This window comes from Carica papaya, chromosome 7 (assembly GCF_054855325.1).
Source record: "Carica papaya isolate Zhongbai chromosome 7, ASM5485532v1, whole genome shotgun sequence".
Taxonomy (NCBI): Eukaryota; Viridiplantae; Streptophyta; class Magnoliopsida; order Brassicales; family Caricaceae; genus Carica; species Carica papaya.
In genome coordinates, this window is record NC_142315.1 from 19,537,944 (window position 1) to 19,565,291 (window position 27,348).

Below are 27,348 nucleotides of genomic sequence, written 5' to 3' on the forward strand. Positions count from 1 at the left end.
GATCAATCAAAATCGAAAATTCAATTTAGTTCTTCTAGGTTTTAGATCAAATTATCCTGCAGCGTTATTTGAATTGCTTCTACATCAAAGATGTCTTGAACTCGATCAACTGGTGCCGAAAAAAGATAATTAACAAAAATGGAAATCTTTCCATGATTCATTAGAGATCTGTTCCCTCCAAATTCTTTGTATGTGTCATCACATCACAAATCAAAACATCAATCTTCCTCCAAAAGTGTTACAGATGCTTCTCTACCAAACTGACTCTTAATGCACATTACCTTTATCCTCCTTGCAGCAAGGGCAAAGCCAGTTGACAATCAACCAGCTACCTTCCTTGTAACACACAAGGATGATTTCATGGCCCATATCCCAGAAGCTCGACAGACCATCAATACTAGATGTAACTTTCACTGCCACTGGCGAGGTTAACATTCAAAGATGTATTAACAGGCAGATCTTATCCAAGCCGAATAAGGCCACAATCTAGAAATAATAATCAGTTGATAGGTATGAAACTATGACCGGAAAGGCTTCACAAATCTTCATTCTCTGATTCTGCCCTATCTGTTTCTTCAGCTTCTTCCAAGTCATCCACCTCGTCAATTGGTATTTCCTCATTGTTATAATTCACTGAACCTACACCTGTATTTACATTAATTTGAGGATGCACAAAAAACTTATCAGTCCCCACAACCTAATTGCAAATCCTACAACATCATCAAACACAAACATGTAAATTGATATATATTAAGAAATTGATCCATAGAAAAGAGGAGAAACTGCAAAAAATTTTAAGTTCACATCCCAAATAAAACTCAACGGGCTAACTGGCAGCTCGAAAGCATTTAAATACACAAGGCTGGGAATTGGGCCAAAATTTAAATAATGTGTTAGTTTAAAAAAGGAGAACAAACAATGTCAATTGCAAAAGTCAGTCATGTTGCTAAAGGATTGGTATGACTCACGCTTGAATAGTCATCTGCGTGTTGATAAAGAGAAACAACCAATCAAGCCTATACCCCAAAGGAACACTGTCTCACAGTCCCAGAGTTGGGATCGGGTCAATGGGCCTGACACCATGAAGTCTTGGAGCAGGCTAGCTGCCTGCTTCCTTGATTTATGAACCTGTCAGCCCATGGAACCTCCCGTCTTCTTATAGATATCTCTAAGTCGATTGACACAACCTACAAGATTTATGGATGAGTAAAGTAAAGTTATTAGAATTAGATCCCTACTTAGGCTACCAGGATACACAATCCAACTTCAAAATTAGAAATAAAATTTAAATACAAGCAAATGTAGAGTCATAAACTAATGCCTTAAATGGTCTTAAAAGAACCCTAAATTCCCACTGATTCCAAGGGAGACCCAGAAGAGTCGACTGGGAAGTCTCTTCCCTCTTCTGCCGGGGTTTCCTTGGAAATGGACTTTATCAGAAAATTTATTTTGATGATGTGTCATAATACATGGCAGTTCTCCCACTGACTGCTAATCATCCTAGTAAACATTCCGCTCCAATGATTTGGTCGTAAGACATGGCAATTCCCCTAGTGACTACTTATCATTGCATTAGATGTTCCATCTAAAGATAACATCAAGTACTCACGTTCCATTTTTGGTATATCTATATGCGCTGCAAATTTTAAATTATGACAGAAGTTCTGCAGAAATATGTACATCCTATATCAGATTTGAACCAATAACTTCCCACTATTTTTTCGGGTGTTTAAGACAGATTAAACCAATTACTTCCTCTTATTTCCTAGGGTGTCCAAAGTGCATGAGCCCACCAGTTAGCTAAAGAGCATTCCCCAGTTTGAGTTCAAGCTGCTCTAGATGGGTTGCAAAAATTAGCTACTGGCTGCTCAGATTGGAAGAGTCGATAAGGAAAGAATAATTTGTTGAGGCTTCAAAATATGGTTGAAGCTCAATCTGTGGAGCAAATATCCACGAACTTTCCCCAAAAGCACATTCAAGCATCATTTGAAAACGGTTTTCAATGAAATATTCACCAACACTTTTCCAATGTAGGCACGACTGAACTCTAGTGAACAAATACAACTAGAAGACTGCCATATGCTGGCTAATGTCAGAAAGATTCAGTTTTCTTTTTTCTTTTTTAAACAAAAGAGGAGAAATATATTAAAAGGTACCAAGGGAGTGCCACCTATACACAAAAATTTTTACAAGTCAATGAGCATATCTATAATTACTCACAAGTCGTCAAGAGTATCTGAGTTATGTCCTAAAAAGATAGAGCCAAAATAATGCATCCATCTATCTTTAATATTTATAAATGAGTCTTCCCTACCCTCAAATGCTCTATTGTTCATTTTCCTCCAAAGAATCCAAAAAATAGTTAATGGAATGAGACGTGCCACCGGAGACTTAGGAGATAAGCCTTCCCAAGCCAAGAGCTCTTTACTAATAGAGCCTACCATAATCCAGCTAATACACATTAGGCTGAAAACAAGATACCAAAGATTGACAGAGAAATGGCACCAAAGTAAGATGTGATTGCAGCTTTTGGCATCTCTCTTGCAAAGGAAACATCTGTTAACTAGTATCCTACCCTTTTCATCAAATTGTCAATAGTTAGGATATGTTCCTTTGCCGCCTCCCATGCAAAGAAAGCGATTCTAGGGGGAGCATTGGTTTTCCAGATTGATTTGAAAGGAAACACACCACATATTGCCCCTCAGAGCAGAAAGCATCACACACCATCAGATCTTTAATACGTGCAATGGCAAAAATATTGGGGAATCTGAGCTTAAGGGGAAGCTCACCACACCAAATGTCATGCCAAAAACTAATTTTGTTTCCTCTCCCGAGTTCCAACCTAGTATTGTCACGCATCACATCATACATTTTCATTATATTTTTTCATGCACTGATACCCTGGGGTCTGCTGGAAATACTTATATTGCTGTCGTTGCCGTTTTTCTTCCAATTGATTCGAATAATTTTCTTCCACAGGCTATCATCTTCACTTAAAAATCTTCATACTCATTTACCATGAAGAGCTTTGTTCATAATGGTGATGGATCTTATCCTCAGCCCTCCCAATCTCATGGGTCGTTTAACCTCCTCCAAGTTTACAAGGTGATACATTCTTTATTATCTGAGTACCCCCAGAGAAATCTGTTTTGTATTGACTCGATCTGTTTTGCAATCTGAACAGGAATGGTGAGCACATAAAGATTATAAACAGGGAGATTAGAAGACGTACTCTTAATTAGTGTCAACCTGCCCCCTTGAGAAAACCCCTCTTCCATCTAGAAAACCTTTTGTCAAAAAGATTAAAATTGGTTCCCCGCCTCTTTTGTCTTTAGATTTCAAACCCAGTGGGTATCCCAGATAGGTGATAGGGATAGTTTTGTCTGGCAGCCCATAACTTGAGCAAGAGAACCCACATCATTCCCCACTTCAAAGCCAACCATTTCAGATTTACAAGGTTAATCTTGAGCCCCAACACAGCCTGGAAACAGAGGAGAATACATCTTAAGTTTAAGAGAAAATGAGTGAATCATTCGCAAAAAAAAGGTGGGTGACTCCAACATGTTCATTCCCACTCCCTAAAGAGATGCCTTCAATAAAATGTAGGTCCTGAGCTTTCACTAATAATTTGCTGAGTGCTTCCATCACAATAATAAAAAGAAGAGGGGATAAGGGGTCCCCTTGTCTAATACCCCTAGAAGCATGGAAAAAAAGGGGCCTCCATTCACCAAAACTGCATAACTGATTGTAGAAATGCAGATGCTGATCCACTTTCTCCATTTGCACCCAAAACCAAAACGAAGTAGCATGTAATCAATGAAGCTCCAGCTAACATGATCAAAGGCTTTTTCCATGTCAAGTTTACACATAATTCCTTTCTTCTTTTGAGTAATTAGATCATCTACCAATTCATTGGCAATCATAAAAACATCGAAAATCTGCTTACCTTCGACAAATGCATGCTGGTTTTCCCCGATAATCAGATGGAGAACATTTGCCAATCTTCTAGAAAGCACTTTCGATATTAATTTGTACATGCTACTTACAAGATTGATGGGACAGAAATCTTTGAAGTCTTGAGGCCCCTCTTTTTTGGGTATGAGAACAACGAAAGTAGAGTTCAGTGATTTAATAAACAGCCCATCCCTATGGAACTCCATGAAAAGGTTGACCACATCATCTTTAATCAATGTCCAGAAGCTCAACAAAAATTTGAAATTAAAACCATCAGGACCGGGTGCTTTATCCCCATTACAGCTTTTTAGAGCAGTGAAAATCTCATCCTCAGTAAATTCAACTTCCAGTGACTCCCTACTGGGCGTATCAAGAGTATCAAAATGTAAATTGTCCAGCTTTGGCGGTAGGGAGAACTCCTCGGTGTACAGCCTCTGGTAAAAGATTTTTGCAGCCTCTCTCATAGTCTCATTATTAGACAAGATCTCACCATCCAGGCACAGGTTCTCAACATAATTAGACCTTCTTCTATAGTTTGCCAGGCAGTGGAAAAATTTAGTATTTTGTCCCCATCCTTAAGCCATCGTTCCCTAGATTTCTGTTTCATGTAATGGGCTCCATGTGGAGTTTATTAACCAGATCAGTCTTCAACAGGGGTAATTTATCCCTGCCATCTCCCCCCAAACCCGAGGAGTCTTTTCTGTTTTCCAAGTTGGCAAGTTCCTCCATAATGTTGTTAATGTCTCTCTCATCCTATAGACCGAATTCTTTAGTCTAGTTCTTGATGGCAGTTTTTAGAGTTTTAAGCTTGTATGCATTCTTGAAATTGGCCGTTCCCAACACATCAACACTACTCTAGACCTTCCTAACCATATCTTTGAAGCTTTCAACCTTTAGCCATTGATTGTCAAAACGGAATGGAATTAGACCGCAACAAATCCCATTATCAACTAAATAAATAGGAAAATGATAGAAATGGATCTGGGAAGTACCTGTTAACATAAACCCGACAGCTTTAGAAGAAGGGATGGATCAAGTAGGAAGCGATCAATTCTGGAGAAAGAAGGAGATGCTTGCTGATTGCTCCAGATCCAGTAACCACCCGATAAAGGCATGTCAGTTAGGTTGAAGAGATCCAAATTTTCATTGAACTCCCTCACAATGGAATCAGAAAATTGATTACCAGAGTGCTCCTCCCTCTTTAAAACCATATTAAAATCACCACCCACCACCTCCAAATTTCCCCATCTAGCTTGACAATCAGACAATTCCTTCCACAAAGCCATACATTCAAAACACCATTCCATCTTCTGCGAATCACTAACAAACTTAAGAGGCAGTGATCTCACCAACAAAGGTGTTGATACATTCAACGCAGTTTTTGCTCCACATAATCAGCATACCCCTGGCAGAACCCGAGGCAGGAAGATGTAACCAACCAGCATCTTTAATATTTCTGTAGACTCTTAATGATTGAATCTTTGATTACTTCCATTTTGGTCTCCTGGAGGCAAACAATCATGGGCTTCCATCTACTTAAACAACCTCTGATGATATGCCCTTTTTTGTCATCATTCAGGCCCACACATTCCATGAGAAGATGTTCCCTAACATCTTTGTATGGACGATTCACCCCCCGACCCAGCAGATTTCTTACTTCGGGCATCATAATTGATTGATGATTGAAGTCTTTTCAATTCCCTGTTTCCACCCTCCCATTGTTTTTTCTTTGGTTTAACAGTAGCGGCTTCCTCCTTAGTATTGACTCGCTTCTCAACCTCAGAAAAAAGATAGAAAACAAGCTATTCCAGTCCTTCGAATGTGACACATTCTGCATGGGTTAGCTGCTCTACAACAGAAATCCCATCCTGGGAGTTTTCAACACTGTTTGGAAAACAGCACTGGACTTTGCCTAAAATAGGCTCCAAAAAGATTACAAGCTCCAGATTAGAGGAAGCGTAAAGGTTGGACTTACCTTCTGGAGATTTTCCATCTTCAAAATCGACAAGGGCTAGGGTGTTCATTTCTTCCCCTGAGTTGCTCACTTCATCACCCGAAATGCTTACATTTATAGTACCCTGAATTTCGTGGGTGTTGTCCGAATCCATTGTTCTTGAGAGAAGTTCATCTTCACTACAAGAGCCCTGCACAGGAGAGGGTGAAGAAACCCTAACAATTGTCTCACCCGAAAACATTGAGGAATCGGAAGATTCCTCGACATTTTTAGATGTTCCAGACAGGCCAAGAATGTCTTCGGAGCGGGTAGGAAGAGCCATAATCGAGCCAGGCATGTTTTTTGAAGCGCCAGATGGGCCAAGAATGTTTTCAAAACGAGATGGAAAAGCCCTAGTCAGGGAATTTTTCTTATTGGGCCTCCACCACCACTTTATGCTTGGGCTTTTCCTTTTTTTCACCTTCTTGCTCAGCTCATCCTGCACAATCCAACTACCTTTCTCTTCTCCGGGCCTCTGATTTTTCACCGATGCTGGGCCTGGGCTTCTTTGAGTTTTCTCTAGCAATAGCCCGCTCGAAAAAGGGGCAATTTGAATTCAAACCCATGTTGGTTATAGACGGGTCGGGTTGAATCGTCCCTACTCGAGAGATTGGCACGGCTCCTGACTGTAGCATCTCAGCATAGGTTTTTCGTTTGTCAGCTGAAACTTCGATAGTGATGCCATGTTTGCAGTGAGGACAGCAGATAACCATCAAAGACTTAGAAGACATTGTCAGACTACAAGGGGAGTCAAAAGGAAGGTGCAACTTAAAGGGAAAAGCTCTTTTCTCTGGGTGTACTAATGGAACATCTGCTAGCTCAAACACCTATTTCATTAGCCGCCACCAACCACCAGCTTGGTAAACTTCTGGGATAAAGATTCGTCTGAAAGCTTTGCACTTTTCCTCTGAAAGCACAAGGAATCTACCGTTCCAGTTCTGGCAAAGGGCCAGATAGATGTGCGAGAGATTCCAATAATTTTCTTTCCCCAAGTGATGCCCTCTTTATATCAGTAAAAATTGCTTAGACAGTCGATGAGCCACTTAACCTCTGTTTTAAGAGCGAGATAGAAGCCCTAAATCCGTTTCCATTTTCACAAACTCTCAGGCCATCAAGGTGTCTTCCATTTCTAACGACGTCGAAGGATTTTCTGTCAATCAAGAAAAATTTTCTATTTTGATCCTTCGACATCAGGGGCCACAAGTGGGTCGGCCTCATAGGAATTTCTTTTTAGTCTGGCCGAGTGAAGGGAGGAGAGGTGCGGAGTGTTCAAGAAGGAGAAACTGTAGAGTCCAGGGTTTCATATCAAGGAAGAGAGAAAGAGAGAGAGAGAGAGAGAGAGGAGTAAAGATTTAATGTTTAACGATCAGAAAGATTTAGTTTGTCACAAGAGCAATCAAGCTGAGGGGATAGATGGTCCTCTTTTAGGATCTTTAGACCCTGAATCTGGTTAAAGAGAAATTTAGGGCTTACATTTAGAGTCGAGAAAAAAGAAGAGCAAAATAGAAGAAGAGAAGAATAATAGGAGAGAAGAGAGTAGAGAAAAAATAGAGAATCATTGCTGATTCTGTTATGAAATTTATGTAAAATGTTTCTTATTTTCTCATTTTGCCTTCCATTGCCTTTTTTACCATTCCTTACTCATGTAAAACAAAACACAACCAAAAGCTATAATAGAAAAGTAAAGCAAATCTGCAGAAAAGCAGAGAAAAGAACACAAATCTGCTAGAGCCAATACAATCCTAGGACAAATTTGTAACTAATCCAGGATTAACTAATTAAACATTAATTAAACTAATTGTGGCTGGTTACTGCTGGGTTGCTGGTCCTGAAATCCTCCCAATGGTTTACAAACAAATCTTGTTGTCAAAGAAAGATAAAACAAAACCGAGAGTGGTTCACTGCAGTTACCATGGATAGAGAGTTGCAAAATCTTACCTTTTGGAGTTAGCAAACCAGGACTATTATTAAGCTCCCTTGCTTCTGATGTGCTATTAAGAACGTATGGAAGCTCCAGAAATTGCAACAAAGACTCTGTCTGAGGATTTCGATGATTTTCTGCAAAGGTTTGGCAGAGAGATAAAAATCCAGATAATGTTCTGATACATTTTCTAGAGCTTTGTCTATTTAACTGCAAATAGATATCCTACATATCAGAAACCAATAAAAATGATAAATATATAAAGACAAACAATTTAAGTTGCCAGCCTAAAACTACAATGCAACTTCCCTACTAATTTATATAATTATTAGACTGCATTTGTTAGGCTAAAACTGAATTAAATTTCAAACAGAATATTTCCTTTTTATTATGATAAGGCTCGAAGAACCCAACGTGTGCCCTTAAGAATCCTAGACTTATGGAACTGGAAGGAACTGCTTTGAAGGAGAATAGAACACCTTGAATATGTGTGCACATGAAGGAAAAGGAAACTGCTTGAACATGCATGAAGCAGACCTTGAACATACGCACGAAGGAGAACACGGGACTGCTTGAACATGCATGTGAAGAAGAGGACAATGGAACTTCTTGAACATGCGTGCACACAAAGGAGAGGAACTGCTGAACATGCGCACAACAGAACATGGAGAACCGGAACTGCTGGGATGGGTGGCTGAACATGCATCGAGGAAAACATAGAAGCAATGCTATGTTCTTTTCCGGATGAGTCTGTTATTTTCTTCTGTATGTATATCCTAGCATTTGGCAGCAATGAAGTCACCATTCATGAACAAATTTTCGTGATTATTCTCTCCCTAAGCAGAAAACTTATTTCACAAATTTACAGCTTTGATCGGTACCTATCACTGGTATCAGAGCTAGTTTCATAATGGCAACCAATAAGGAACAAATTGAAGAGTGGACCTAGGAGGACTTCAAGACAGTGTGAGTCAGGTGGAGCTTGGCATTGCCGATAAGTTTCATAAAATGGAAGACACTCTCAACAAGCTCACGGAAGCTCTGCTGTCAAACAAAGAAGGGTTGAGCAGCAACACCAACAACCATAATGCTCAATTCTCGCCACAACCGAGAGAAATTCATAGAGAAAATGGATGAGGGGAGACACACATTTCCATCCAAATTGGCAAAGCTTGAGTTTCTATAATACGCAGGAGATGACCCTATTGAATGGTTCAACAGAGTGGAACAATTATTTGAGTACCAAGGCACGACCGAGTTCAAGAAGTACCATTGACTTCATTCCATCTTGAAGGCGAAGCAAATCAATGGTGGAGTGGTTACGCCGCTACGCTTACAAGAAGAAGGAAGGGAAGTGACATGGGCAGTTTTTGAGGAAGAACTATGGGCTCGGTTTGGACCAACAGAGAATGAAGACTTTGATGAAGCATTATCAAAAGTGAACCAGGTGGGTTCCTTGCGAGACTACCATAAAGATTTTGAGAAGCTAGGGAATCAAGTGCAAGGCTGGACACAAGGGACTTTAGTGGGAACATTTATGGGAGGCCTTAAATAGGAAATTGCGAAAGGAATCCTAGTGTTCAAACCCAAGTCACTGAAGGAAGCTGTAAGCTTAGCACGAATGTAGGATGATCAACTTTTGCGCCAGTGGAAGTTCAAAAGGCTAGTAAGAGTGAATCATGAACAATCCAACTTGGTCTCCCAAACAAACACAACAATTGCCGCTCACGTGAAACGTCTTACCTGGGATGAAATCCAACAATGACGAGCTCAAGACCTCTGTTTTAATTGTGATGAGAAAGCTCACAAATACCAGAGACCTCAACTCTTACTTCTGGAAGAGACGACAGTATAAATGAAGAAGAAATGGGCTGATGGATCGAAAATATCTCTACATGCTCTCACGGGATAGTCAACATCCAGAACCATGAGGATCATAGTCAAGATTAGGAATCAAGAATTACCGGTCCTTATTGACAGCTAATCTACCTATAATTTCATAAGTGAACGCATTGCTAATGGACTGCAACTTCCAGTAATACCAACCAAGTCATTCAATGTGAAAGTTTGCAAATGAGAAGCTAATGAAGTGCTAAGGAAGATTCAGAAACATCCATATTTTGTTCCGAGGTAATCCATTCACCCTTACTTTTTATACTCTACCTTGAGTGGGTTGGATGTGGTGTTAGAGTCCAATAGTTAGAGCAATTGGAAATAGTGACTTGTGATTAAAACAAAATGATAATGGAATTTTGATGGAATAATCAAGTCCAGAAGTTGCAAGGAATAGGTACTTAGCCCATTAAACTGGCGTCTATAAAGGTGGTGACAAAAGAATTATGCAGAGGATATTCTATGTTTGCTGTTTGTATGCTAAGTGAGACAAGAATTTTGTCGAAAAAAATTGCATCAGATATACAACAATTGCTGCAGGATTTCAGAGACATTTTTCAAGAGTCAAAACAAATACCTTCAGTAAGAGAAATTGACCACCACATCAATCTTAAAGAAGGAACTGAGTCTATCAGTGTGAGACCCTACAAGTATGCCTTTTTTTTTTTGAAAGAGAAAAAAAAAAGTTTTTGAAAGAGATGAAAATTGCAAGGAAGAAAAGAAGTATGCCTATTTTAAAAAGACTGATTTTTTTAGATAAATTTTCAAAGGCTGAAACTAAAAAACAAGTTCATGACATATTAAACCTGAGCCTTATTCAATCCAGTACTAGTCCCTTTCCATCTTCTTTCTTATTGGTTAAAAAAAAAAGATAGTACATGATGTTTTTGCACTGATCATAGAGCTATCTGAAGATTTTAATGGAAGCAGAGTTTGAGAAAGATAAAATGAGAGGTTCTTCTCTTCTTTCTTGTGTGCTTAAAACAGAGAGGGTGAGGTGCCATTTATAGGTACTCATTGCCTTGATGTCACATCAAAAGTGAGGGTGTGAGAAAAAAATAGAAAAAGAAAAAATAAACAACAAACGTAACCAATTTCTCGTGGTGATGGTGGAAATTCCACCTGTTCAGAAAGAGTAAATACTAAACTACCCTTATTCTAACATTTTCTACACTCCTCAATCTATGTTACATATATATTGAGTAATCTTAGATTGGATACAATGTTATTAAATTTTTCTGTTGGTAGTGCCTTTATAAGAATATCAGCAGTCTGAAGATCAGTAGAAACATAGTATAGGGTAATGGTCTTGTCTTCTATTTTTTCTTTAATGCAATGACGATCAATCTCCACATGCTTAGTTCTATCATGATGCACTGGATTTTTGGTCATACTGATGGTTGATTAATTGTCACACCAGTGTTTCATAGGATTAGAAATACAAAAGCTTAGTTTAGATAGAATCTTCTTCAGCCATACACCTTCATATATTCCATGAGCAAGAGACCTCAATTCAACTTCAGCACTACTTTTAGATACAACTGACTGTTTCTTATTTCGCCAAGTGATTAGGTTGCCCCACACATATGTACAATAGCCAGTTATTGATCTTTTATCAGTCACTGATCCTGTCCAATCAGTATCAGTGAAGATCTCAATGTCTCTATTTATTGTTTTCTAGAAGAACAACCCCTGATCAAGGGTCATCTTTAAGTACCTCAGAATCCGGTAAATGACACTCATATGTTCTTCAGTTTGTTCAGCCATAAACTGACTTACAGTGTTCACAGCAAAACTGATATCAAGTATGGTATGAGCAAGTTTGCCAATAAGTCTCTGGTTTCTCTCTTTATCAACAGGTTTGTTATCATTTTTTAGACCAATTTTGACATTGGACTCCATCGGTGTTCCTACAAGTTTACAACCAAGCATACTTGTTTCCTTTAAAAGATGTAAAACATATTTGCGTTGTGAAACAGAGATACCTTTCTTAGATCAAGCTACTTTCATCCCAAGAAAGTATCGAAGCAACCCAAGTTCTTTGATCTCGAATTCTTTGGTTAGAAACTTTTTGAGTTCCAGAATTTCTTCATCATTATCACCTGTTGAGATAATGTCATCAATATATACAATTATGATAGATTTTTTCCCCGTGGCACTGCTTTTGGCAAAAAGTGTGACAAACTGACACTAAATATATCCCATCTGTTTCACTGCTCTTGGAGAATCTCTCAAACCATACCCTCGGAGACTGCTTAAGACCGTAGAAATCCTTTTTTAATCTGCATACCTTCTTAGACCCAATGCTAAGTCCAAGAAAGACTTCTATGTAAACTTCTTCTTCTAGATCTCCATTGAGGAAAGCATTCTTTACATCCAGTTGATGAAGAGGCCAATCAAGATTTGAGGCCAAGGAGAATAAAACCCGTATTGTGTTATATTTAGCAATTGGGGCAAAAGTTTCCTGATAGTCAATCCCATATGACTGAATGAAGCCTTTGGCAACAAGACGAGTTTTATGACAACTCACAGTTCCATCATAATTATACTTTGTGGTGAAGATCCATTTGCACTCTATAGGCTTTTTCCCTTAAAGTAGATCAGATAATTCTCATGTCTCATTCTTCTCAAGCGTTGTGATCTCTTCTTGGATTGCGGCTTTCCATTCTGAGACTCAAGTGCCTTATGAACAATTCCTGGGACAATATTGTTATCGAACTTACTAACAAGTGCATTATATGTAGGAGACAACTTGTCATATGACACATAATCTTGTATAGGATGCATGGTGCAAGACCGGACACCTTTTCTCAAAACAATAGGAAGTTCAGCATTAGTGTCAATATTAACCACTGAGTCATAAATTTCATTACCTGTAGTATTATGAGTGCTCGGTCCAGGAGTTGACTCATGACTTTGCGTGGTTGATTCAGGAATTCTACTATCTTGAGTCTTATTTCTCATTTTATAGACTCGTAACTTACTTTTTACAGGTAATGTGCCATCAATATCTATGTCATTAGTATCTGTAGTGGGTTCTGGGTTTTCTGTGGTTTCCTAGATATGAATATTCTGGGAAGATGTCAACGGGATTTGAGGTGGAAGAGGGCTTATATCCTATAACTAATATTCTTGAGTGAAATTCTTCCTCTGAATATTAGTTGTGAGATAAAATAGTTAATTCTCAAAAAAGGTTACCTCCGTAGTATTGTAAAAACGATGAGTAACTGGGAAAAAATATTTATATCCTTTTTTATTTGAGGAATAACCAACAAACACACAATTAAGAGCCCTTGGATCAAGTTTCCCCCTGAGGTGAGTTTGAATGTGAACATAAGCGGTGCAGCCACATATATTCAATGGGATAGTGTTTAAAACATGAAATTTTGAAAATGCCTGAAGGAGAGGTTTATAAGAAGTTTTGAAATTTAATATCCGAGTGGGCATTCGATTGATCAAGTAGGTAGCAGTAAGAATGGCTTCACCTCACAAAAATTTAGGAACATGGGTTGTAAACATCAATGATCTGGCAACTTAAAAAATGTGTTTATTTTTTCGTTCGGCTATATCATTTTGTTGTCGGGTGTATACACAAGAGCTTTGATGGAGGATACCTTGATTATTAAGATATTCTCCTAGGGTGGATTCAAAGTATTCACATGCATTATCGGTTTTCAGTATCTCTATTGTGGTATAAAACTGGTTTTGAATAATAATATTAAACATCTGAAATATTTGGGTCATTTCAGACTTTTCTCTCATAAGAAAGATTCAGGTAATTCTAGTATGGTTATCAATAAAAGATATAAACAATTTTTTCTCAATAATAGTTTTGACTCGTGAAGGTCCCCGAACATCACTATGGATTAAAGCAAATGGTTGTGTGGGTTTATATGGATACTAGGAAAAGAATTGCAAATGTATTTTGAAAATTGGCACACTTTACATTGAAATGAAAGTGAATTTTTATTCTTGAATAAAGTAGGAAATAATTACTTTAAGTACAAAAAGTTTGGATGGCCTAATCGATAATGCTATAACAAAACTGTGTGATCATCATTTGAACAATCTATAGAAACCGACTTAACACATACAGCATTAGAAGCTTGTTTACTTGATGTACGTAGGTCAACTGCAAGATAGTAGAGACCTGAATCCATCCTAACATAGCCAATCATTTTCTCCGAAACCAAGTCCTAAAATACACAAGAATGATTGTCAAATTTCACCATACAATTCATGTCTTTACACAATTTACTTATGGACAATAGATTGCAATCCAAATTAAGCACATAAAAAACTGAATTGAGTGTCAAGCAGGATGATATTTTTATGGAGCTAATTCCTGTCACTCTAGAACTTGAACCATCAGTAATCTTAATTAATAAATCTTCCTTACATTTAAGATAATCACCGAGCAATGACTACTTTCTTGTCATATGGTCAAATGCCCCAGAATCCATAATCAAAATCTGTTTTTTATGGAACCATGCTAATAAACCAAATGGGTATTTACCTTTTTGGGCAACAGAGGCAGAGGAATTACCCAGACTTCCCATTTTCGACGGAAAAAGTTTCACCAGTGCCTCCATTTGTTCTGAACTGAAGGGAGCACTCTCGGGCTAAACAGAGGGCTCTTCCGAAATCGCCAAGTTTCTGTGAGGTGTCTCAGTGATCCTCTTCTCTCTTGTTTTCCCATGAAGCTTCTAGCACTTCTCACGAACGTGCCCTGGCTTTTCGCAGAACTCACAAAACGGACAATCCTTTCTTTCCACAAGAATTAGAGACGCGAGAAGTAAGAGCAGAAGCATTCTCACTCAGCTGAGTCGACTGAGGTTCTCCCAACATCAATTTCTTCGTGCTTTCTTCTCATCGAACTTTAGAGAAGACCTCACAAATACCCATCAGTGATTTCATGCTTAGAACTCGGCCCCACACTTCATCCAGGCTTTTGTTGAGCCCCATGAGAAACCGAAAAATTCTTTTCTACTCCACAATTTCTCAGTATTTCTTAACATCTTCTGGACAGCTCCATTGATGATCTTCAAAGACGTCGAGCTGCTGCCAGTTGCGGGTGAGAGAGATAATATTAAGTAACGTTCAGCTCACCTTGCAGCACCTCGTAAATGGTGGATTCGACTTCGAAAAATTACTGAGATATTTTCGCGGCTGCAGTAAAACTCACGAGTAACTTCCCAAACTTCGTGAGTTGTCTCGTACAAGAGGAAATTTTCACTGATTTCGGAAGTTATAGAGCTTAGCAATCAGGACATTACCATGTTGTTGTCGATTTTCTAAGTTCGAGCATATAGGTCATTCGATGGAGGTTCTGGAGCTTCTCTCGTGAGATATTCATCGCGTCCTTTCCCTCGAATGAATAGTCGCACAAACGTTGACAATTGGAGGTAATTATCGCCATTGAGTCGATGGCTGGTGATGAACGATGAATGTTGCTCCACCATTCCAGTGTTGATGGAGTTGGGGAGATCGTACCCGAAATAACTTCAGGTGATAGAGAGTTTCGGTAATCCGTGGCCATTGAAGAATCTGGCGCAAGCGGAAGGAGATTTCTGGATCAGAGGCGCTCTGATACCATGAAGATTTTAGTAGAATCAGAGTTTGAGAGAGATAAAATGAGAGATTCTTCTCTTCTTTCTTGCTTGCTTAAAACAGAGAGGGTGAGGTGTCATTTATAGGCACTCATTGCCCTAATGTCACACCAAATGTGAGGGTGTGAGAAAAAATAGAAAAATGAAAAATAAGCAACAAACGTAACCAATTTCTCGTGGTGATGGTGGACATTCCGTCTGTCTAAAAAGAGTAACTACCCTTATTCTAACATTTTCTACACTCTCAATGCAGTGGCCATAAAAGATCGGTTTCTAATTCCTACCATGGATGACATGCTTGATGAGTTACATGGGCGGCCTTCTTCACCAAATGAGATCCAACGGTCGGTTACCATCAGGTTCGAGTACATCCATTTGATATTCGTAAAATTGCATTTCGTACCCAGGTCATTATGAGTATCTAGTAATGCTTTTTGGTCTTTGTAACGCCCTCTCTACTTTTCAAGCTATCATAAATTCTATATTTTATCCATATCTTCACAAATTTGTGTTACTGTCCTTTGACGACATCTTGATTTATACCCCTAATTGGGTCATGAATCTTGAACACGTACGACAAGCTTTTCAAATTTTAAGGCAGCACAAATTTTCTATCAAATTTAAGAAATGCGAATTTGGCTAATAAGAACTAGAATACTTAGGTCATATTATTACTCCTAAAAAAGTAAAAGTGGACCAAGAAAAAATACAAAGAATGCTACACTGGCCAAGACCTATTAATATCACAGAGTTGAGTGAATTCTTAGGACTTACAGGTTAAGAAGTTTGTCGGCAATTATGGGATTTTGGCTCAACCATTCACCACTTTACTTAAAAATGGACAGTTCGGTTGGAATGCAGAAAGCCAAAACTGATTTTGAAAGCCTCAAACAAGCCATGACATCCACACGTACGCTGGCATTGCCTAAGTTTGATGAATCAATTGTTATTTAGACTTACGTTTTTGTTGATGGAATTGGAGCAGTCCTTACTTAATAGGGAAAGCCCGTAGCTTACATGAGTCGAGCCTTGAGCATGTCAAAAATATCATGGTTGACGTATGCTAGGGAAACACTAATTATTGTTGTAGCTGTCCACACTTGGAGACCCTATTTGATGGGCCGAACATTTTTCATTTAGACAGATCACCGTAGCTTTAAATATCTTTAAAAGCAATGGATTAACACTCCAAAACAACAGAAATGGGTGTCCAAGTTAGTTGCGTTTTAATATGAGATTATCTACAAGCCTGGTAAAGAAAATTCAGTTGCAGATACATTTTCAAGAGTGGCTGGCAGCCTGTCTTGCTGCTTTATTTACTACACAAGCTCAAACATGAGATAATACAAAGCAAAGGCCGTGAATCAACCTTATATGCAGAAAGTTTGTTGAAGAAAATCTGGTCAAATGGAAACAACTTCTAGTAGAGGATGTCATTTGGGAAAACGCTCAAAAACTACAACAGAAGTTTATCAAATTAAACCTTGAGGACAAGGTTCCTTTTACAGGGGGAGCATTGATAAGCCTAGAAAATTCCAACGTGTGCCATTAAGAATCCTAGATTTATGGAACTGAAGAGAATAGCTTTAAAAGAGAATGAAACTGCCTTGAATGTGTGTGTACACAAAGGAAAAGGAAACTGCTTGAACATGCATGAAGTGGTTTTAAACATGCGCATGAGGGAGAACACAGGACCGCTTGAATGAGCACACTAAGGAGAGGATAATGGAACTACTTGAACATCTGTGCACACGAAAGAGATGAACTGCTGAACATGCGCATAGAAGAACTTAGAGCACCAGAACTACTGGAACGTGCGGCTGATGAATGCGCATGCAGGAAAACATGGAAGTAGAGCTATGTTTTTTTCCTGGATGAGTCTACTATTTTCTTCTGTATATATATCCTAGCATTTGGCAGAAATGAAGTCGGTCATTCATGAACAAATTTTCGTGGTTACTTCTCACCCTAAGCAGAAAACTTATTTCACAAATTTACAGCTTTGATTGAAACCTATCACATTACAGTTAAGAGTGGTAAGCAAAAAGTGAATAAATTTCCATGATATTCAGAAAAGCTTCTGGCTTTGCCAGCCCTGTCAAATCTGGGAAAGCCTAAGAGTCCTCTTGTTTTGTAAAGTGCTGCTTAATGAAAACCCTATAAAAATGGGAGAGCCATAATGAAGAACAGCTAAACACATCTCAACTTTCGCCTCTACTCTACTGAACATGCTTAAGAGGATATGCATCACATCATGTAATAAACAAGAGGATAGAGCAACAAGACAACAACTAAACATTTGAAGGGTGACACTTCACTACTTCTTCAGTATTACCAGTAACATATGCATCTGAAACAGGTTCAGAAGGATTGTAAGGTGTAACTGTTGGTACAAATTCAAATGGCGTGGCTCCTCTTACTTGAATCTTGCTCCGGATCCATCGACGACAATCTTGTATTTCAAGTTCTGTACCTCTGTTACATCAAAACACAAAGTTTTGAGCTTGTAGAAGGATACAAAATTTGGTGATGTAGAACCAATAAAGGAGAATAATCGTTTTTGGAAATTTTACACTAAACATGATAGGAAATGTTAATTTACCTTTTTCTTCACTAGAAGAAATAAGAAATTTTAATTTTCTTTTATAATAGAAACAAAGTTTTGGAAAGTTTTATAATAAAAGTAAACAGAAAGATTTCCTAATTTCCTAATTCCTTCCACTTCAATTTATTTTCCTATCTTAGATTTCCTTTTTTTACAATAAAAAGAAATAGAAAGTTTTCCTAGCTTTCTTCTATTTAACTTATTTTCTCATTTTTACTAGATTTTCTAGATTTCCTATTTTTTATGCATTTTGGTACCTATAAATAAGGTACCTTAACTTAGTTATTAAGTAGACTACTCATAATTATTATTCAAATATTATGATATTGTCTTAATTATTGAGATTCAAGATCTCCAAGGTTTGTTCGTTATAAAATTTCCTTAAATTTTATCTTCAAATTCTCGTTGGCCCATATAAATTGGTATCAGAGCTTAAAATCATACATCATGTTTTCCAAATTTCTCAACACAAACCTACTGCCCACTGCACCACCAGCAAGCTGTGTAAGGATCTAAGGCACTTTTGGAGCTGTTTATTAAATTTTTGTAGATTTATTCTTCCCAAAATTTTTGGCATTAGCTTCTGCAATTTTGTTGGAGAACTTGGGACAGATTATGCTTGAAGTTTCTTCATACAAGTAAGATTTTCTACATTGAAACTAGATTAATATTTCAAATTGACTAGGCAAATCTACTCCTTCAAATATACAAATAAAACCCTTGCATTATACCTATATTTCTCATAGTCGTACCTTCATCTGAAAATTAAAAAAGAAATAAAATAACACACACATTAACATGTATTTAAAAAAAATCTTGAGCCTTATTGTGCATTCTTAACAGTTAATAGCATTATTACTTTCAGCAACTATAGTTTTCTCAGTACTTTCTTACATTTTGTTTGGCATCATCTTTTCTGGTCATCCTTCTTTCATTCACCTTATTTAAATCATGACAGGAAAATCTAATGATATTGAGACCTTAAAATTAGTTGTCATGGAACTAAGTAACAAAATTCAAATATTAGAAAAAAGCAAATTCACAATTGATGAGAATCTAGAGTTCCCTCTTAAAAAGCATGGGGCACATGAACATTTATCTGTTCAAGCATGGGGCCATTAACATTCATATGTTCAAGCTAATTTCTCCCAGTACGAGATTAAATGAATGGGTCAGCCCTTAAAGCTTAGAAAAGACTCTCACCATGACCTTCATCTGTATGCGTCAGGCCATGATGAGGATAAAATCAATCAACCTAGAGATAAGCCTAGGCATTCTCAACAAACTAGACAATCCCATTCCGACTTTAGGGGAGGAAAGAATCACCAACAATCTAAACACGAGAGTGAAAAGATCTCTGACATTACCAAGCGAGTCAAGAGAGATATTGCTAGCTATGATGGTAAACTATATCCTCATATCTCCTAGATTGGCTAGTCAGTATGGAGGATTATTTTAAATGGTATGAGATGATAGACATAGAAAGAGTCTGATTTGCTAAGATGAAATTAAGTGGGTCAGCTAGAAAGTTTTTGGCAAGTTGTCCAACTCAATTGTGAGTGCTTAGAGGGGCCCCTCATAACTCAATGGAGTACGATGAAACAAAGCTCAAAGAAAAGTATTTACCAACCTACTGCAGGAGACAATTGGTTGACCAATTACTTAATCTTAAACAGTGGACTCCTACTGTGAGTGATTAATCACATGTGTAGGTTTAAAAAAAAAAATTTGAAATAAAAGATGAAAGTGTTATCATTCACATAAGTACTAAGGGAATACCATCCAGTTACATAGATTACTTACATATCAATTAAGTGGTCAATGACGCACCCCAAGTCCTCACAATGTAATATGTCATGACCCAGTAAAGTGGATCCAAAAGTATGAAACCATCCTTTCTTAATGTTTACAAAGTCCGTTTCTATTCTCTTAAAAGCTCTAGCATTCCTTTCCTTTCATACCACCCAAAAAATAGTAAGTGAAATAAAAAATAAATGTTTTTTTCTTTTTACAAAGACCAGCCCAAGCCTATAGTTTCTTACTTACATTACCTACCATAGCCCATCTCATTCCCATCAACCCGAACACCGACATTCATAAGCTATGAGTAACCGGACAAAATAATAAGATATGGTCATATGTCTCCTTATTAGCCTTGCATAAGAAACACCGATTAACAAGAATGTTTTCCCGCCTCTTTAACATGTCAATAGTCAAAATACTTTCTCTTGAGACTTCCCAAGCAAAAAAAGTCATTCTAGGGGGGCAGCAGCTTTCCAGATTTGTCTAAGTGGTGTTGTCATGTTATTCCAGTTGTCCTTGTTGATTATCAAATTGTAATAGGACTTCGCCGAAAATCCATTCTTCTCATCCAACTTCCATATCCTTCTATCCTTCTGATTATCCAAGTTAATTTCTGCCAGCACATTGAGTAAATTACAAAATTCATCAATTTCTCAATCCTGCAAGTTCCTTCTAACCTGTACACCCCACCCCCTACCCCACCAACATTCTCATACACTTTATCCACTGTAATATCCCTCTCACTAGCAATATTGTAGATATTAAGGAATCTGTTTTTCATTTTGAAAATCCCCACCAATTCATCCTGCCAGAACCTCACTTTTTCTCCATTCCCCACCTTCCATGTGTAGGTTTAAAGAATTACTTCTTAGGTGTGGCCTTGAATAAGAACCCTACTTGCTGTTACTAGATTTATCAATGGACTTAGGGCAGACCTTAAGAAAGTACTACTCCCCTGATTCTTTGGAAGATGCACATATTAGAGCTTTAGAAGTTGAGAAGTACAGTAGGAATCCTGTAGTCCACCGTACAAACTACCAAGAACCACGACTAACTCGATCAATGATACGAGTCGGCATTCATAGGAATGATAAAGCTAGTATCTCCAACCCTCACCTTACAGCCACAAATTCTATGATTCCTCGTCCTAGGGACTCTTCTACAGAAACTCGTGAGTCGTGTATCCAATGTCATAATTGTCAACAGCAAGGACATATTGCCTCTCGTTGTACTCACGTACCCGTAACTTAGGACAAGAATACTATGTCCCACTTGAATACGAGAACCAAATAATCGATCCTACAGAATACTCACGTGACGGAGAAGATGATGCTCTTGAGGTTATTGCACATCATGCTAACATTGAAAGATGTGTGTTGTCTCAGGTGGAAGACAATGATAAATGGAAGTGGACTAGAATTTTCATTTAATAAAATGTAGACCCAGATTGTGCACACTAGTTATTGATGGTGGTAGTACCATGAATGTAGTATCTACCTTACCCTTTTAAGGCAGCTTGGTTAAACAAAACGACCCTACGTGTTACCCAAAGATGATTGCTACCAATTCAAATGAGTGATTATTTGATGAGATTTATTGTGATTTCTTACCCATTGACGTGGCCCATGTGTTATTAGGAAGATTATGATTATATGATCGAGATGTGATTCATCATGGCAGGGGGAAAAACCTACGTCTTCAAATACTAGGCAAAAACATTATCCTCAAACCAACTAAACTGATGGACACAAGTAAAGAGGTTAATCCAGTGTCCCAACCTATTTCTATCAAGTTGTATCTTTTAAACCAAAAGGAGTTTGAGAAAGAAATAGTGGATAGTTAACGTTGGATTGTTGTGGTAGCTCCACATGCTTCCTCAAAAGTTAATGTGCTAGCATAGGGGAGCCTCATGAAATTATATAATAGTTGGAAAAGTTTTTTGATATCATTTCTGATGAACTACCAGATGAATTACCTCCTATGACAAAAAATCCCACATGCTATTGATCTTGTTCCTGAATCCCAGCTTCCTAGCCTTCCACATTTTAGGATCAATCCAAAAGAGTGTGTTCAATTAAATAGAAAAGTGGAAGATCTCTTGAAAAAGAATTTGTTTGACCCAGTCTTAGTCCTTGAGGATATGTTATTCCCACCCTTCTCACCCCTGAAAACGATGAAAATAGAGATTGCATGTGGACAATTGAGCCATTAACATTATCACTATTAAATATTTATTTCCAATTCCATGTCTTGAGGATATGTTAGATATGCTAGCAAGATCTTGTTGCTTTTCCAAAATAACCTTACATAGTGAGTACCATCAAATGCACATTAGATCTGGCGATGAGTGGAAACAACTTTTAAGACCCGAGACGCATTATTTGAGTGGTTGGTCATGTCTTTTGGATTGAATAATGCCTCTAGTACCTTCATGAATGTCATGACACATGTCCTCCACCATCATATTGAGAAGTTCTTTGTTGTTTACTTTGATGATATATTGACTTACAGTAAGACCCAAAACAAGCACTTAGAACATTTACAACAAGTTTTTTGCACCCTTAGAGATGCTAAACTCTATGCTAATTTGAAAAGGAATACGTTTATGCAAGAACGTGTCCTCTTTCTAGGTTTTTTCATTTCTAAAACAAGGACTTAAGCATATACTAACAAAGTTAAGGCTATTTAGTTGGCCAGAGCCAAAAACTATTTTTGAATTGTGTAGCTTTCATGGATTAGCCACCTTTTCTAGGAGATTCATCAGAGAGTTTAGTTCTACCATGGCTCCTACCACAAATTGTTTAAAAAATGGAGACTTTAGATGGACAACTGCAACCTCTGGAGCCCTTAGAGATATTAAAGAGAAAATGACTCAAGCCCCTGTTTTAATACATCCTGGTTTTTCTAAGGTCTTTGGAGTCACATGTGATGCTTCTGGCATTAGAATTAACGGAGTTTTAAGTCAAGAATGACATCTTGTGGCATTCTTTAGTGAAAAACTCAATGAAGCTAAGCAAAAATATTCTAATTATGATAAGGAATTTCATATCGTGGTCCAATCTCTTCATCATCAGAGGTATTATCTTCTTCTACAAGCATTTGCTCTATACTCTGATCACTTAGCATTATGCTACTTAATTCTCAAAAGAAATTAAAAAATCAATGCGTGCTAGGTGGATAAATTTTTTAGGAGAACACAATTTTGTTTTGGAACATCGTTCTTGTATTAAGAATAAGGTGGTTGATGCCCTTAGTAGAGTCTCCATTATCCTTAACAGCATGAGCATACAAGTAACAGGTTTTGACAAATTGAAAGACGAGTACTCCACCTGTTCGGACTTTGGATTAATTTATAAGGAGATTCAGGAGGGAAATCATTGGAACCATATGACTTTGTTATTCATGATGGTTATCTCTTTAGCACGACTCCATTATGTATCCATTGTACTTCCCTCAGAGACTTTCTATTTTGGGAAATGCATGTTCTTGGCCTTGCAGGTCACTTGGGATGTGATAAGACCATTTCTCTCATAAAAGATAGGTTCTATTGACCTTCCTTGAAGCGAGACATCTCTAGAGTAGTGTCTTAGCATCGTGCTTGTCAATTAGGAAAAATAAAGAAAAAAAAAACATTGGCCTTGACACCCCTTACCCATTCTGCATAAACCTTGGCAAGAAATAAGTTGGATTTTGATCTTGGCTTGCCCAAAACAAACCTGTGGACATGATTCAGCTTCGTTGGTTGTTGATAAATATTCAAAAATGGCCCCTCTCATTCCCTATAGTAAAGCAATTGATGCTTCCCATATTGCCAAGTTGTTCTTCCGTGAAGTTGTTAAACTTCATGAATTACCTTCATCCATTGTGTCCAAGGGAAATGTTAAATTTGTCAGTTACTTTTGGAAGTTATGCGAAACTACTTTAAAATTCTGGTCTAGTGTTTATCCTCAAACTAATGGTCAAACTAAAGTGATCAACTGAAGCTTAGGTGACTTAATCTAAAGTTTGGTAGGGGAGAAACAAGATAATTGGAACTTGGTTTTATCAATTACTAAATTTGCCTTAATAACTCTATTAGTAGATCACCCCCCCCCCCCAATAGTAAAATTTCTGAACCTACTAAATCATTTACTATACACATTCATGATTTACATGCCGAGATTAGGTAAAATATTGCTTTGAGTAATATAGATTATAAACTCACTGCTAATTGGCACCATAAATCTATAGAATTTCATGTCGGTGACAGTGTCATGATTCGTGTCCGCCCTAAACAATATCCTAAAAATTGTGTCAAGAAAATATGTGCCAGAGCCCTTGGCCCTTTTCACGTCATTCGACCTCTTGGATCTAATGCATATTTGATTGATTTGCCCACTCATGTGGATATTAATCCTATTTTAAAAGTGAAAAATTTAACACTTTATCTAGGTACCTTTGAGCCTCGTCCTCTTCAAGTGTTCCTACGGGAAAACAGTTGCCTAAGGCTCCTTTCCTATCGCAACTACAAGAGATTGAGGCTATTCTTGATGAATATTTTGTTTCTTCTCCAAATGGTGGTACTCACCTTTATCTAATTAAATTGGCTTGGGCATCCAAATTATGATAATTCTTGGATTTCTGAGGAACAAAAATGTGCACTTGATCCAAATTCTTGAAGTGGCATCTTTAGTCTACATCGTTCGAGTCGTCTTCTCTGATGGGTGAGAATGATGCAAAACCGATAAAGGAGAACAATAGTCTTGGGAAATTTTACACTATATCGAATTGGAAATTTTAATTTCTTTTTTTCACTAAAAGGAATAGGAAATTTTAATTTTCCTTTATAACGTTTTGGAAAGTTTTATGATAAAAACAAATAGGGAGATTTCCTAATTTCGTAATTCCTTCCATTTAACTTATTTTCTTATTTTAGGTTTTCTTTGTTTACACTAAAAGAAAATAGGAAGATTTCCTAGTTTCCTTATATATTTAACTTATTTTTCTATTTTACTAGATTTTCTAGATTTCCTATTTTTTATGTAATCTGGTGTCTATAAATAAGGTATATTATCTTATTTATTAGATAGACTACTTATTATTATTATTCAAATATATTTTGATTATTGAGATGCAAGAGCTTCAAGTTTTTGTTTCTTAATAAAATTTATTTAAGTTGTATCTTTAATCTCTCTTCATCCTACATCACTTGGTATATAAAAGTGCCACTGTCATGAAGTGTTTGCAGAGACATACACACCCAAAATCTGCATTCCTCCTCGTCAGTGGGAAGATAGAATTGAATTTCCGTGTTATGGCTAACCATTCTTCATCATACTGTAGCTCATAAGGTCCTGGCTCTGATTCAACTTCCACAATCTGAGTAACAAAGTCGATGAACTTAGCTACCTATAATCACAAGAATTAAGTATATGGCCACAGAGGAAAATAATTACAGGAATTACCTGTAAAAATTTGCGGCCAGGAAGGCATTTATCAAGTGCCAGAAATTTTGTCAGAGGCCCACTCTCTCCATGTTGAACGACAGCTGCAAATTTGCAGTGTAGATGAGCAGAAAACCAATAATGGGGTTTCAGTTTTTCCAACAGTTGGGCAGCAGGTTTACTTCCAAGAGTTCTTTCCTGAATCTAAGTGCATTTTTCAACCACAAAAGTAGCTGTTGTAAGTCACTGATAAATCAACTTGTTATTGAATAGGTGGAGTAAAACACATCAAAGTCCCGCAAGATTTTGTCATTTTAGTGAACAATGCCTTACATCATTTTAAACTATTCAATGACAGAAGTCGCGGAACAGCATTTTCAACTTTAGATGCATATAGAATTTTCTCCACCATTCTTTTAAGAAAACAATCTGGACATAAGGAGGCATATTACTTAAGAGATTGCTTCACAGAACATATACAAGCAATAGAAAGAAAAATGCTTCCTCCTCTCTGTTCTACACAATTAAATTCATAATTTTGCCTTTAAATCAGATGAGTCAATCCAGGCCAAGTGACTTCTACAGTTCGAAAATTCTTTATACAGTTCTATCTCAAAATAAGATCTAGTGATGGGCACATCAACTGAAGTATGAATCTTAGCTTCCACATCCAGATGCAAAACATATCAACAATTTAACAAGTAAATTCTGCAGGCTGAGGCAGGGGTATAGTCATCAAAGCTCATTACTGTATCAGTATATCTTAAGATACTATATTTACCTCTTTTTCAAAATGCCGTTTTTGCTGAACAAGTTTCTTCCAGTCCCCATAATCAGTGATGCCAAGTGGCCAATCATGTGAAAGAAAAATATCAATCGGTTCATCAACTTGGAGCAGTTTATGGACATCATACTCACGAATGTGGTATACAGACCTAACAGTGTTCTCATTGTAAGGTGGTCTCTCAAAGTGTCCTGTTTGAAATGAAATCTAATTTACTTTAGTACCAAAAGCTAACAGGGAGACATAAATAGAGAAAATCTTTTTTTTTTTTCCTTTTGAGAAATATAGGACAATTTAGCAAATGTAATTGAAGTGGAACTAAAAGCCTCAAAGAAGGCCGTAGAATATGGTTATTTCAACATCCATCCGATGATCATTCATGCTAATGTATAAATGCACACATCTAACAAATGATTCGTTCAAAATTAAATTATGAAACAAGAAAGAAGAGAAGTGAATAACATCTTGACATATACCTACCTGAACGGTAATGGCGCTGATTGTAAATCCCAGACAGTCCACCAATTCGGATGTTACCAAACTTTACTACTCCAGCAAACCCCAAGAAGTATATATTAGGTGCTACCCATCCCCCATAATACCTAGGGAAACACCGAAGCAATATTTAACGGCACATACAGATAGATTTAGAAATTTATCATCTACTAAAGTTACTGTAACCTGAATCCTTGACATGGTAACTGTCATTACATTGCAATATCTCAAAATCCAATTGGCATTTCCAAAGCGAACAAAATAAAATATTGCGGGTAAAAATACAACATTATAATCAAAAGTTGAACTTCACTTACAATTCCCACAAATAATTGGAAGCTTCGTGATTCCCGCCGATGAATATGGTGGGAATTGGCGCAACTTCTTGACCCGAGTAGTATTTCCAGAATGACTTCATAGCCAGGTATTTCGAGGGTACACTTAGGCTTTCCATGTCTCTCTCGTTCCTCACAGCCTGTTTTGCCTAATCGAAAATTAGTTTCATTGCTTTTCGAAAACAAAAACCCGACAAGCACCAAAAGAAAAAAAAAAATTGCACCAACTGGTCGAAAAATTGCGGTGACAGGGAAACAAACAACTTCTCACCTGGAAATCACCGCAACAGAGAAGGAGGTCGATTTTGGTGGTGTGAATCTGCTCCATGTACTGAATCGTCTTGTATACCTTGTCCAGGTCTCCATGCATGCAACCCTCCACTGCAATCTTCATCTTCGGTAGTACTGGCGCAGCAATTGCTGTAACTACAAATTTGCAGCGATAAGACCAGTAGAATTTACAAGTTAATTGCTTTTGTTGGGTTTTTCTTTTTCTTTTTCCTTTTGTGTTTTTGCACGAATTAAGTCTACAA

At 37.5% G+C, this 27,348-nt stretch overlaps 1 protein-coding gene across 7 annotated transcripts; it reads right to left on the bottom strand.

The window, feature by feature from the left end:
* On the bottom strand, positions 1–27,305 carry DBR1 (debranching enzyme 1). 7 transcript variants are annotated; one of them, XR_015813513.1, is made up of 11 exons: positions 27,087–27,304; positions 26,798–26,964; positions 26,466–26,587; positions 25,983–26,176; positions 25,223–25,405; positions 25,018–25,136; positions 17,706–17,845; positions 7,886–8,005; positions 969–1,187; positions 526–645; positions 1–419 (listed from the first exon to the last, which is right to left on the bottom strand). XR_015813513.1 is itself a non-coding variant. In XM_022044439.2 (10 exons), the coding sequence occupies exons 1-9, from the start codon at positions 27,207–27,209 to the stop codon at positions 536–538; spliced, it is 1,278 nt and encodes a 425-aa protein (XP_021900131.1). In that variant the 5' UTR covers positions 27,210–27,304; the 3' UTR covers positions 1–419; positions 526–535. The 7 variants fall into 7 exon arrangements, 5 of the variants coding, with proteins under 5 accessions (XP_021900131.1, XP_021900130.1, XP_021900132.1 ...); XR_002540014.2 differs by having other exon boundaries at positions 1–645; XM_022044439.2 differs by lacking the exon at positions 969–1,187.
* Between the last annotated feature and the right edge of the window lie 43 nt (positions 27,306–27,348).

Bases quoted from the DNA above. Each gene is read 5' to 3' on its own strand.
- DBR1 (XM_022044439.2), bottom strand. From the start codon at position 27,209: ATGAAGATTGCAGTGGAGGGTTGCATGCATGGAGACCTGGACAAGGTA. The intron at 26,588-26,797 runs GTAAGTGAAGTT...GTGTTTCCCTAG, and splicing joins TCCAATTATTTGTGGGAATT to GTATTATGGGGGATGGGTAG. The intron at 8,006-17,705 runs GTAATACTGAAG...AAACCTTTGCAG, and splicing joins TTCAGATGCATATGTTACTG to AAAATCATCGAAATCCTCAG.